The following is a 13,612-nucleotide window of genomic DNA, read 5'->3' as shown; positions in this document are numbered from 1 at the left end:
TAGAGACCCTCACATCTATGGCCAATTTATATGACAAGACTGCCATGTCCATTTAACTGGGACAGAATAGTCTCTTCAACAAGTTAAAAGCCATTGATTGTACACTTTGGATGGATTATTTGGTATGTGAATACATCTCTATAAAACTATTTTAAAAACAAAAAAGATATGAGGAATTAATTCATGGAATTTTATACCTGAGTTATAGGTATTCCAGAAGGCAAATGGAGAAAACAAGAGGAGAATATTTCAAAAAGCTGATAGAAGATAAGTTTGAAATGCTATCGGAAAATATGAATATTGAAAAATTTCAAAACTCAGTACAATGTTGAATGTATGAAAAAGGCACACATATGATATAATTATGATAGAGTAGAAATACTTAAATACTGAGGAATCACAGGTCATCTATGAAGACATTAACATCAGATTTCTCATCAGCTAAAAAGCGTTGAAATATTGGATACCCGAGAAGATTTTGGGGAAAGTGATTTTGAACCTGTCATTCAAATTATCAGTTATCAATTGAGAGGTTAAAATAAAGATATATGGAGATATACAAGAATTCAGAAACATTATTTTCTCCTCACACTCCTGAAAGAAGTTACCAGAGAATACCCCAGAAAAAATAAGAGGAAAGTGTGGAACACAGAAATTACTGGAATTAGTTTAAGATGACCAAAAAGAGAATTTCCAGCAGGATATTTGTGCTGCAGTATAGAAAGGAAACAGTTTATAAAGAATGGAATATCGATGATATCCAAGAATAATTTATTCAAGAAAAATAATAGAATGGATTCAGAGTAATTACTATGAGAATAAAGCTGGAGGATATTAATAGCATGACAAAAATGGTATATATTTTCTCAACCATTAGTGAAAAAAAGAATTTTAAATTTAGTGCATGGATGAGTACACTTTGTGCACAGAAATAGGCTAACTATTAAGCAGATTAATACATGAGATTATTTTATATAATTGAAGTTTCATTCAATTAATGCAAGAAAGAATCTGGACATCCATCAAAAGCCTTCTCTCTTGAGTGGCAAGGGGGTCACATGGACCCTATTGTGAAGGAAATGTGATCCTCATACACTACTGAGTTTTCCTTGAATGCTATTTACAATCATTATGAAATATATAAAGCAGAGAAGACAATATGTTTATGAAGCAGAATTAAAGTATCATTGTATATGATGTGTATTATATGTACAATGTATATGTTAAGATTAACTTGACAGGATTGGGAGTGAAAGATGAAAGAGGAGGGAGAAGTTTATCTTAAATAGTGGAAAAGGGTATTGTCTAAATTTGATGGAAAAATAACTAGAGATACAAGTATATTATTTAAATTTACTAGGTGACTAATGGAAAAATCAAAATAATATAAATATCCAAAATCGGGAAGTAACAAAAGGAGCATGGGCAGTTTAAATGATCTAGATCCTCATCTTTCTTAGTGGGCAGTCAAGAAATAATATCTGCAGTTGATAAATCATGAAATAATCATGTGTTTTCCGAATGATTTCCACCAAAGATGTTCCTGTCCTAGTTTCTGGAACTTGTGAATATGTTACCTTATATTGCAAAGAGACTTTGTCTATGTGATCAAGGTTAAGATAGGTGTGCCCAGTCTATCATGAGTCAGAGAACATGTCATTCCTGTGATCAGAGGGAGATGTGATGATGGAGGAAGCATCAGAAAGAATTGACATTGCTGACTTTGAAGATAGAAGAAGTCATGACATGCATCTGGCCTCTAGAAACTGAAAGTGGCAAGGAAATAGATTCTTCTATAGAGTTTCAGAAAGGAATGCAGTTCCTGCCAACACCTTGACCTTAGCCCATTGATACCGGCATTGAACTTAGCCTCCAGAACTATAAGATAATGTATTTGTGTTGTTTTAAGCCACTTAGTTTGTGATAATTTGTTTTGGCAGTAATAGAAAACTAATTCAAGCTATATCAGCATTGGATTTAGAATAAGGCCGTAACTACCAGAAAAGTGCAAACCTAAATTGGCTAAAATCGCTTGCTTTGGGGAAGCGTAACTTTTGATACGGAGGAGTTGAGTAGGACAACTGTTTTTGTTTTCATTATAAGCCTGTTTGAACTATTTAATTGTAGAGACTATGCATATGTATCATTGTGATAAAAATTATAAAGAAAAATAACACATATATGCTAAACATACCAAACAATGCTTTTCTATCTCTGACCGCATCAGTTCATTTCTTAGAATTGTAGGATATGGGAAATGGCTAGGATTTTAGAGATGTATCATGTCCTCATTTTAGAATGACAAAAATGAGGACTTCAAACTGCTGATACAATTTCTTGCCCATGTTCTGATTGAAAGATGTTACTTTCTTTAGAATGGGCAAATGAACTATATTATAATTAAAGTATGCAAATATTATAACTATATAGATGCTTAAGTACCTTTAGGCATTGGGAGTAAACTTGACTTCTTTTTTTATCCTAATTGTTTAAGTAAATCATGCTTTAGAAAGAAGTGAAGTAAATTATTTTGTCTGGCACCAAATTCCACAGATCATTCTGTAATTGCTGGGTCATGTGATAGGCATATGTTTAACATTATAAGAAGATTCCAAAGTGCTGATACCGTTTTGCATTCTCCCCATCAATTAAGAAGCATTCCTGTTACTCTTTTTTTTTTAATCATCATTTTATTGAGATATATTCACATACCACGCAGTCATACAAAACAAATTGTACTTTCGATTGTTTACAGTACCATTACATAGTTGTACATTCATCACCTAAATGAATCCCTGACACCTTCATTAGCACACACACAAAAATAACAAGAATAATAATTAGAGTGAAAAAGAGCAATTGAAGTAAAAAAGAACACTGGGTACCTTTGTCTGTTTGTTTCCTTCCCCTACTTTTCTACATATCCATCCATAAACTAGACAAAGTGGAGTTTGGTCCTTATGGCATTCCCAATCCCACTGTCACCCCTCATAAGCTACATTTTTATACAACTGTCTTCGAGATTCATGGGTTCTGGGTTGTAGTTTAATAGTTTCAGGTATCCACCACCAGCTACCCCAATTCTTTAGAACCTAAAAAAGGTTGTCTAAAGTGTGCGTAAGAGTGCCCACCTCAGTGATCTCTCGGCTCGTTTTGGAATCTCTCTGCCACTGAAGCTTATTCCATTTCCTTTCACATCCCCCTTTTGGTCAAGAAGATGTTCTCCATCCCACGATGCCGGGTGTACATTCCTCCCCGGGAGTCATATTCCACGTTGCCAGGGAGATTCACTTCCCTGGGTGTCTGATCCCACGTAGGGGGGAGGGCAGTGATTTCACCTTTCAAGTTGGCTTAGCCAGAGAGAGAGGGCCACATCTGAGCAACAAAGAGGCATTCAGGAGGAGACTCTTAGGCACAAATCTAGGGAGGCCTAGCCTCTCCTTTGCAGCAACCGTCTTCCCAAGGGTAAAACTTATGGTAGAGGGCTCAACCCATCAAACCACCAGTCCCCTATGTCTGTGGTCATGTTAGCAACCATGGAGGTGGGGTAGGCGAATACCCCTGCATTCTCCACAGGCTCCTCAAGGGGGCACTACATCTTTTTTTTTTCCCTTGTTTGTCTTTTTTCTTTTTTTTTTTTTTTAAATTTCCCTTCTTTTTCAAATCAACTGTATGAAAAAAAAAGTTAAAAAGAAAACAAACATACAATAAAAAAACATTTCAAAGAGACCATAATAAGGGAGTAAGAAAAAGACAACTAACCTAAGATAACTGCTTAACTTCCAACATGTTCCTACTTTACCCCAAGAAAGTTACATAATATAGCAACATTTCAGTGAACTTGTTCCTACTAAACCCATCAGAAATTAACAGACCATAGTCATTTCTGGGCATCCCCAGAACGTTAAATAGCTTATATGTTCTTCTTGGATTATTGTTCCCCCTTCCTTAATTGCTCTCTACTGCTAGTTCCCCTACATTCTACATTATAAACCATTTGTTTTACATTTTTCAAAGTTCACATTAGTGGTAGCATATAATATTTCTCTTTTTGTGCCTGGCTTATTTCGCTCAGCATTATGTCTTCAAGGTTCATCCATGTTGTCATATGTTTCACCAGATCGTTCCTTCTTACTGCCGCGTAGTATTCCATCGTGTGTATATACCACATTTTATTTATCCACTCATCTGTTGAAGGACATTTGGGTTGTTTCCATGTCTTGGCAATTGTGAATAATGCTGCTATGAACATTGGCGTGCAGATATCTGTTCGTGTCACTGCTTTCCGATCTTCCGGGTATATACCGAGAAGTGCAATCGCTGGATCCAATGGTAACTCTATATCTAGTTTTCTAAGGAACTGCCAGACTGACTTCCAGAGTGGCTGAAACATTATACAGTCCCACCAACAATGAATAAGAGTTCCAATTTCTCCACATCCCCTCCAGCATTTGTAGTTTCCTGTTTGTTTAATGGCAGCCATTCTAACCGGTGTTAGATGCTATCTCATTGTGGTCTTAATTTGCATCTCTCTAATAGCTAGTGAAGCTGAACATTTTTTCATGTGTTTCTTGGCCATTTGTATTTCCTCTTCAGAGAACTGTCTTTTCATATCTTTTGCCCATTTTATAATTGGGCTGTCTGTACTATTGTCATTGCGTTGTAGGATTTCTTTGTATATGCAAGATATCAATCTTTTGTCAGATACATGATTTCCAAAAATTTTTTCCCATTGAGTTGGCTGCCTCTTTACCTTTTTGAGAAATTCCTTTGAGGTGCAGAAACTTCTAAGCTTGAGGAGTTCCCATTTATCTATTTTCTCTTTTGTTGCTTGTGCTTTGGGTGTAAAGTCTAGGAAGTGGCCGCCTAATACAAGGTCTTGAAGATGTTTTCCTACATTATCTTCTAGGAGTTTAATGGTACTTTCTTTTATATTGAGATCTTTGGTCCATTTTGAGTTAATTTTTGTGTAGGGGCTGAGGTAGGGGTCCTCTTTCACTCTTTTGGATATGGATATCCAACTCTCCCAGCCCCATTTGTTGAAAAGACCATTATGGCTCAGTTCGGTGACTTTGGGGGCCTTATCAAAGATCAGTCGGCCATAGATCTGAGGGTCTATCTCTGAATTCTCAATTCGATTCCATTGATCTATATGTCTATCTTTGTGCCAGTACCATGCTGTTTTGGCAACTGTGGCTTTATAATAACCTTCAAAGTCAGGGAGTGTAAGTCCTCCCACTTCGTTTTTCTTTTTTAGAGTGTCTTTAGCAATTCGAGGCATCTTCCCTTTCCAAATAAATTTGATAACTAGCTTTTCCAAGTCTGCAAAGTAGGTTGTTGGAATTTTGATTAGGATTGCATTGAATCTGTAGATGAGTTTGGGTAGAATTGACATCTTAATGACATTTAGCCTTCCTATCCATGAACATGGAATATTTTTCCATCTTTTAAGGTCCCCTTCTATTTCTTTTAGTAGAGTTATGTAGTTTTCTTTGTATAGGTCTTTTACATCTTTGGTTAAGTTGATTCCTAGGTACTTGATTTTTTTAGTTGCTATTGAAAATGGTATCTTTTTCTTGAGTGTCTCTTCAGTTTGTTCATTTCTAGCATATAGAAACGTTAGTGACTTATGTGCATTAATCTTGTATCCCGCTACTTTGCTAAATTTGTTTATTAGCTGTAGTAGGTGTATCGTTGATTTCTCAGGGTTTTCTAGATATAAGATCATATCATCTGCAAACAATGACAGTTTTACTTCTTCTTTTCCAGTTTGGATGCCTTTTATTTCTTTGTCTTGCCGGATTGCCCTGGCTAGCACTTCCAGCACAATGTTGAATAACAGTGGTGACAGCGGGCATCCTTGTCTTGTTCCTGATCTTAGAGGGAAGGCTTTCAGTCTCTCACCATTGAGTACTATGCTGGCTGTGGGTTTTTCATATATGCTCTTTATCATGTTGAGGAAGTTTCCTTCAATTCCTACCTTTTGAAGTGTTTTTATCAAAAATGGATGTTGGATTTTGTCAAATGCTTTTTCAGCATCTATTGAGATGATCAATTGATTTTTCCCTTTCGAGTTTTTAATGTGTTGTAATACATTGATTGTTTTTCTTATGTTGAACCATCCTTGCATGCCTGGAATGAACCCCACTTGGTCATGGTGTATGATTTTTTTAATGTGTCTTTGGATTCGATTTGCAAGTATTTTGTTGAGGATTTTTGCATCTATATTCATTAGGGAGATTGGCCGGTAGTTTTCCTTTTTTGTAGCATCTTTGCCTGGTTTTGGTATTAGATTGATGTTAGCTTCATAAAATGAGTTAGGTAGTGTTCCATTTTTTTCAGTGTTTTGAAAGCGTTTGAGTAAGATTGTTGTCAGTTCTTTCTGGAAAGTTTGGTAGAATTCCCCTGTGAAGCCATCTGGCCCTGGGCATTTATTTGTGGGAAGATTTTTGATGACGGATTGGATCTCTTTGCTTGTGATGGGTTGATTGAGGTCTTCTATTTCTTCTCTGGTCAGTCTAGGTTGTTCATATGTTTCCAGGAAATTGTCCATTTCTTCTACATTATCCAGTTTGTTGCCATACAGTTGTTCATAATATCCTCTTATAATTTTTTTTAATTTCTTCAGGATCTGCAGTTATGTCACCTTTTTCATTCATTATTTTGTTTATATGGGTCTTCTCTCTTTTTGATTTTGTCAGTCTAGCTAGGGGCTTGTCAATCTTGTTGATCTTCTCAAAGAACCAACTTTTGGTGATATTTATCCTCTCTATTGTTTTTTTGTTCTCTATGTCATTTATTTCTGCTTTAATCCTTGTTATTTCTTTTCTTCTACTTGGTTTAGGATTGGTTTGCTGTTCATTTTCTAGCTTCTTCAGTTGATCCATTAGTTCTTTGATTTTGGCTCTTTCTTCCTTTTTAATATATGCGTTTAGTGCTATAAATTTTCCCGTTAGCACTGCTTTTGCTGCATCCCATAGGTTTTGGTATGTTGTGTTCTCATTTTCATTCGTCTCTATATATTTAGCAATTTCTCTTGCTATTTCTTCTTTAACCCACTGATTGTTTAGGAGTGTGTTGTTTAACCTCCAGGTATTTGTGAATTTTCTAAGTCTCTGATGGTTATTGACTTCTAATTGTATTCCATTGTGGTCAGAGAATGTGCTTTGAATAATTTCAATCTTTTTAAATTTATTGAGGCTTGTTTTATGTCCCAGCATATGATCTATTCTGGAGAAAGTTCCGTGAGCACTAGAAAAGTATGTGTATCCTGGTGATTTGGGATGTAATGTCCTGTAGATGTCTGTTAAATCTAATTCATTTATCAGATTGTTTAGGTTTTCAATTTCCTTATTGGTCTTCTTTCTGGTTGATCTATCTATAGGAGAGAGTGATGTGTTGAAGTCTCCCAGAATTATTGTGGAAACATCAATTGCTTCCTTTAATTTTGCCAGTGTTTCTCTCATGTATTTTGTGGCACCTTGATTGGGTGCATAGACATTTACGATTGTTATTTCTTCTTGCTGAATTGCCCCTTTTATTAGTATGTAGTGGCCTTCTTTGTCTCTCAAAACATCCCTGCATTTGAAGTCTATTTTATCTGAGATTAATATTGCTACACCTGCTTTCTTTTGGCTGTAGCTTGCATGAAATATTTTTTTCCATCCTTTCACTTTCAGTTTCTTTGTGTCCCTGTGTCTAAGATGAGTCTCTTGTATGCAACATATTGATGATTCATTTTTTTTGATCCATTCTGCGAATCTATATCTTTTAATTGGGGAGTTTAATCCATTTACATTCAACGTTAAAACCGTGAAGGCATTTCTTGAATCGGCCATCTTATCCTTTGGTTTATGTTTGCCATATTTTTCCCTCTCTCTATTAATATCCTTTATTGTACCCATACCGAATCTCTTTAGTACTGAACCTTTCTCCAAGTCTCTCTGTCCTTTCTTTGTTTCTCTGTCTGTAGGGCTCCCTTTAGTATCTCCAGTAGGGCAGGTCTCTTGTTAGCAAATTCTCTCAGCATTTGTTTTTCTGTGAAAAATTTAAGCTCTCCCTCAAATTTGAAGGAGAGCTTTGCTGGATAAAGTATTCTTGGCTGGAAATTCCTCTCACTCAGAATTTTAAATATATCGTGCCACTGCCTTCTTGCCTCCATGGTGGCTGCTGAGTAGTCACTACTTAGTCTTATGCTGTTTCCTTTGTATGTGGTGAATTGCTTTTCTCTTGCTGCTTTCAGAACTTGCTGCTTCTCTTCTATGTTTGACAGTGTGATCAGTATATGTCTCGAAGTGGGTTTATTTGGATTTATTCTATTTGGAGTTCGCTGAGCATTTTTGATTTGTGTATTTATGTTGTTTAGAAGATTTGGGAAGTTTTCCCCAACAATTTCTTTGAATACTCTTCCTAGACCTTTACCCTTTTATTCCCATTCTGGGACACCAATGAGTCTTCTATTTGGACGTTTCATATTATCTGTCATATCCCTGAGGTCCATTTCGAGTTTTTCAATTTTTTTCCCCATTCTTTCTTTTATGCTTTCATTTTCCATTCTGTCATCTTCCAGGTCACTGATTCGTTGTTCAACTTCCTCTAGTCTTGTACTATGAGTGTCCAGAATCTTTTTAATTTGGTCAACAGTTTCTTTAATTTCCATAAGATCATCCATTTTTTTATTTAGTCTTGCAGTGTCTTCTTTATGCTCTTCTAGGGTCTTCTTGATTTCCTTCATATCCCGTACTATGGTCTCATTGTTCATCTTTAGTTCTTTGAGTAGCTGGTCTAGGTACTGTGTCTCTTCTGGTCTTTTGATTTGGGTGCTTGGGCTTGGGTTATCCATATCATCTGGTTTTTTCATATGCTTTATAATTTTCTGTTATTTTTGGCCTCGTGGCATTTGCTGAACTTGATAGGGTTCTTTTAGGGTTTGTAGACCTATTGAAGTCCTTATCTCTAATTTATCAGATCTACAGCTTCGTGGAGTACACTTTCTCTAACTAACCAGCAGGTGGCGTCCATGAGCCACCTGTTCTCCAGAAGCCAGTTCTCCCCTGCTTAGCCTTTTTGGTGAGTGGGGGAGTGAGTCTTGTGGGGCCCAATTGGTGTACCAAGGTTGCGTGTGTAGTTGGTGTTGCCTGCCCTGTATGTGGGGCGTGTTTCTGGGCAGTCGGGGAGGGGGGGTGGCCCTAAGAATCAAATCTCCCTGATGATCCTAGAGTTTTAAAGCTGCTGCAATAGTCTAATCCTTCAGTTCAGTCCTGCCACAGTTTGTCTCTGCCACTGACCCACAAGTCTTTGGTATTGGCGTATGGCTCCTGAGACTTGCAAGTGGGCCCCTCTTCCAGGCTGTGCACCCCGGGTCCTCTGTTGAGGGATGACTGTGCTATGTCACAGGTGAGTGCCATCCCCCCAGGGCAGTTCTGGGCTGCTGGGCTGTGTAGGGAGGCTCCCAGTCTGTTCAAATGATGGCTGAATGGGGCTTTGTTAATTCACACTGCTCCACCTTCCCAGCTCTGGGACATTCAGCTGAGGTTGCAGGGAAGGCTAATGTCCACGCCCAGTTTTGTGGTGTGTGCCTGTTATTTGAAGCACTTCCGTCACACTGGGTTGTCTGTGGCAGCTCTGGGCTATGCGGCTGGCGATGGGCAGGAGTGTTTCCTGTCCACCAGGATGGTGGCTGTGAGTGGACACCCCCCTTTTCTTGGGAAGTTGTGTTGTTTAGTGAATTTTCTCAGCCACTGGATTATTGCCTTTTGTCTCAGAGCCCTCTTAGTTCTGCTCTTGACTTGACGTGCCCAAAATGCAATTGTTTGAAGCTTTCTGTATTGAGCTTCTTAGAGTAATTGTTTTAGAAAAAGAAAAAAGGATTTAAAAAAAAAAAACGGCCCTCCTCAGAGATCTAATGGGTTATTGAAATGCTAATAGACAAAGCAACCAGGGCCATTAAGGAAAGGTCCACAGGGCAGAGAGATCAGCTTTGCTTCTAGATTTGCATATGTGCCTCAAGGCCTGAGCTCCGCCCTTCCCCTTTCTGTGTTCACCAGAACTCCAAAAATCCTCTGCTTTTATTTTGGAGTTTTTCGTGTTGTTTTTTTTCTATGCCTGTCTCCTCTGTGCTGGGCTGGCTGCTCTCAGAGTCTCTGGTGTCTGGTCTCAGTCTATCTATGGTTGGAGTTTGAATCAGTAGAATGAGTTTCCGTTAAGAGCAGCCACTGCAGTTCTCCCTTCTCCTTCCCGGAGCTGACAGCCCCTCCTCCCCCGGGACTGAGCCTGGCAGGGAGGGGCGCGGGTCCCCTGGCCGCAAAAACTTACAGATTTCGCTGATCTCAGCAGTTCCACGTTTTCATGAGTGTTGTATGAAATATGCCCAAAGACAGATTGCTCTGTGGTGTCCAGTCCACGCAGTTCCTGGCTTTTTACCTACTTTCCTGGAGCAGTAACTAAAACTTACAGCTCACCAGTCTGCCATCTTGCCTCGCCTCTCCTGTTACTCTTAATCCTTACTAGATAGCATAGGTATTTTGATTGTTTAAAAAAATTACCTCAGTCTCTATCCTCTGTGCATTTTACATAGTTGTTAATAGTCCATGTACATATTTGCATCTCTCTTTGTTTGCCTAAAATCACCTCTAAAACATATGATCTTTGATTACCACTTTTAATCACTTTAGTTGGTGGCTAGGCCTAAGAAGTTGCTATGGTAATACAAACTAAACTTTATATTGCATGGTATATATATTTTTTTATAAATTACTTCTTTTATTTTTTGTGTGAGCAGGAGCTTGTCTTACATAATATTTCTAAACAAGAAGTGCATTGGATTTTGGATCTTAGTGGGGCCACCAAAATTTTCAAAGATGGCACATTCAAGTTTAGTGTACTGAATGGCACTCTGCAACCAAATGAAGAGTTTACAATTTCCCTAAATTTCTGTCCAAGTAAGTACTTTTTTCCTATATTTGTTGTTAAGATTTCAATTTAGCCTTTATATATTATTTTATTCTATCATTTATACAAAAGTTGAGCTCATTTGTTGTATGATCTGAAAACAGTTTTAAGAAATTTTGTACTAGAATTTCCATAATAACCGTCATCAAAAATGGCTCCCAGTGATCCTTACCTCTTGGTATTCATGCCCATGTATATTCCCCTCCCACACTGAATAGGGATGATATTCTATAACCATAGTATACCCAGTGGATATTGTGCACATGACAGTGTGTGACTTCCAAGGCTAGGTGATAAAAGGCATCACAGCTTCTGGCTTGCACTCTTGAATTGTTCTCTTTAGGGGAAACTGGCCAGCATGTTTATTGATCTATCTGTCCATTTCTATTCTGGTAGCTTTTTTGAAACAGCCCTATCTAGACATGATTCATATACCAGGCAGTTAGCCCATTTAAAGTATACAATTCAACAGTTTTTACTGTATTCACAGATATGTGCAATTGTCACCACAGTCAATTTTGGAAATTTCCATCACCTCAAAAAGCAACCCTTTGTCTAGGCAACACCTACCCCCAGCCCTAACCAACCACTAATTTCCTTTCTGTATTTATGGTTTTCCCTATTCTGGACTTTATTATGAGTGGAATAGTATGGCATGTGGTCTTTCATGACTGGCTTCTTTCATTTAACATGAGGTTTTCAAGGTTAATCCAATAGTAGCTTATATCAGTACTTTATTTCTTTTTATGGCTGAGTAATATTCCATTGTATGAATATGCCACACTTTGTTGATCCAGTCATCTTTTGAAGGACATTTGGGTTGTTTTCACCTTTTGCCAATTGCAAATAATGCTGTTATAAATGTTCTTGAACATGTTTCTGGGTAGCTGTATGTTTTCATTTCTCTTGAGTATATGGCTAGAAATGGAATTCAAGGGTTATATGATAACTGTATATTTAATAATTTGAGGAACTGCCAGACCATTTTCCAAACTGACTGAACAATTTTATATTCACAACAGCAATATATGAGGGTTCTAATTTCTCCACTTACTTGCCAACACTTGTTACCTGACTTTTTGATTCTAGAATATTGGGCATGGATTCTATCAATGAATAATGTTCTTCTTTGTTTCTAATAATATTTTTGTCTCAAGTCTATTTTGTCTGTTATTAGCATACTTGTTCCACCTCTATTTTTGTTGCTATATACCTGGTATATATTTTTCCATCTTTTTACTTTCAACTGAATTTTGTCTTTGAATCTAAAGATATCTCCTGTATATGGCATAGAACTGGGTCTTTTTCTCCATTTTGCCTTTTTATTGGTGTTTTAAAACCTTTTTCATTTACTGATTACTCACTAAGATAGGATTTACATTTGCCTTTTTTACTATGTGTTTTCCGTTTTTTTCCCCTCCAATCCTACCATCTTTTACATCAAATAAATGTCTTCTGGTTTATCATTTATATTTCCTTGTTGTATCTTTCAGTATATGTTTTTGGGCTGTTTTCTTAGTGATACTCCAGAGGATATAACAAACATCTTATCTTTAAAATGTGGTTTGGATTAACACCAACCTCATTTCAATAGTATTTTAAGAAAACTTAACTTTAATATAACCCTTTTCCATCCATCACCTTTGTACTATTACTGTCATATGAATTACATTTTTATGTAACATAATCCCATCAGTGCAGTTTTATAATAATTTATTTACAATTAAATAGGAAAAGATGTACAAACAAAATACTTGTGTTCTGTCTTTTATATTTACCTATGCAGATACCTCTACCAGTGCTCTTTATTTTTTGTGTGAGATTCAAGTTATGGGCTAGTGCCTTTCATTCGCCCTGAGGATGCCCTTTGTATATCTCATAGGGAAAGTCAGCTAGTGACAAATTCTCTGTTTTTCTTTTCTTAAATCTGGGAATGTTTTATTTTCTTCTTTATTTTTGAAGTATAATTTAGTTGGCTATGGAATTCTGGATTGAGAGTCTTTTCCTTTTGATACTTTGAATATACTTCCCACTGCCTTCTGGCATTCACAGTTTTTGATGAGAACTCAGCTATTAATTTCTTTGAGGACTCCATGCTGCTTTCAAGATTCTCTTTTCCTTGGCTTTTGACAGTTTGACTATTATGTATCTAGGTGTGGATCTTTTTGAGTTTATCATACTTGGAATTTGTTTAATTTCTTTAATGTGTAGATAAACGTTTTTTATTGAATTTTGGATGTTTTTAGCCAGTAGTTCTTCAAATAGTCTTTCAGTCCTATCTCTCTCTTTTGTCCTCTCAGGATTCCCATTTTGCTTATGTTGGTATGCCTGATGGTGTCCTACAGGTCTCTGAGGTTCTGTTAATTTTCCTTCCTTCCTTTTTCTTTCTGGTTCTCAGATTGTATAGCCTCAATTGACTTTTCTTCAGGTATGCTGATTTTTTGTTCAGCCGGCTCAAACCTGCTTTTGATTCCCTCTAGTGAATTCTTTATTTACTATACATTTCAACTCCATAATGTCTATCAGGTTACTATTTTTAAAATTCCTTTCTCTTTAGTTATATTCCCCACTTGTTGAGACATCATTCTTGTACTTTTCTTTAATTCTTTAGACGTATTTTCTGTTAGTTCTTTGAACTTATTTATAATAGCTGATTTAAAGT

General features: G+C 36.9%; 1 protein-coding gene across 2 annotated transcripts in view; it reads left to right on the top strand.

Moving 5' to 3' along the window:
• CFAP47 (cilia and flagella associated protein 47) overlaps positions 1–13,612 on the top strand; it is a 455,597-nt gene that overhangs the window by 105,790 nt on the left and 336,195 nt on the right. Inside the window, exon 23 of one of the 2 annotated variants that reach the window (XR_005215040.1) lies at positions 10,781–10,811. Coding sequence is in view for 1 of the 2 variants with exons in the window: in XM_037824716.1 (XP_037680644.1) it covers positions 10,781–10,940 (160 nt within the window). In the remaining variant the exon portion in view is untranslated. Of the gene's footprint in view, positions 1–10,780; positions 10,941–13,612 lie in introns of those variants that run through there. The other variant, XM_037824716.1, reaches the window with a different exon arrangement.

This window comes from Choloepus didactylus, assembly GCF_015220235.1.
Source record: "Choloepus didactylus isolate mChoDid1 chromosome Y unlocalized genomic scaffold, mChoDid1.pri SUPER_Y_unloc1, whole genome shotgun sequence".
In the NCBI taxonomy this organism is placed as follows: Eukaryota; Metazoa; Chordata; class Mammalia; order Pilosa; family Megalonychidae; genus Choloepus; species Choloepus didactylus.
Note: the sequence above shows the minus strand (reverse complement) of the source record. Positions and strands in the feature narration are given on the sequence as shown.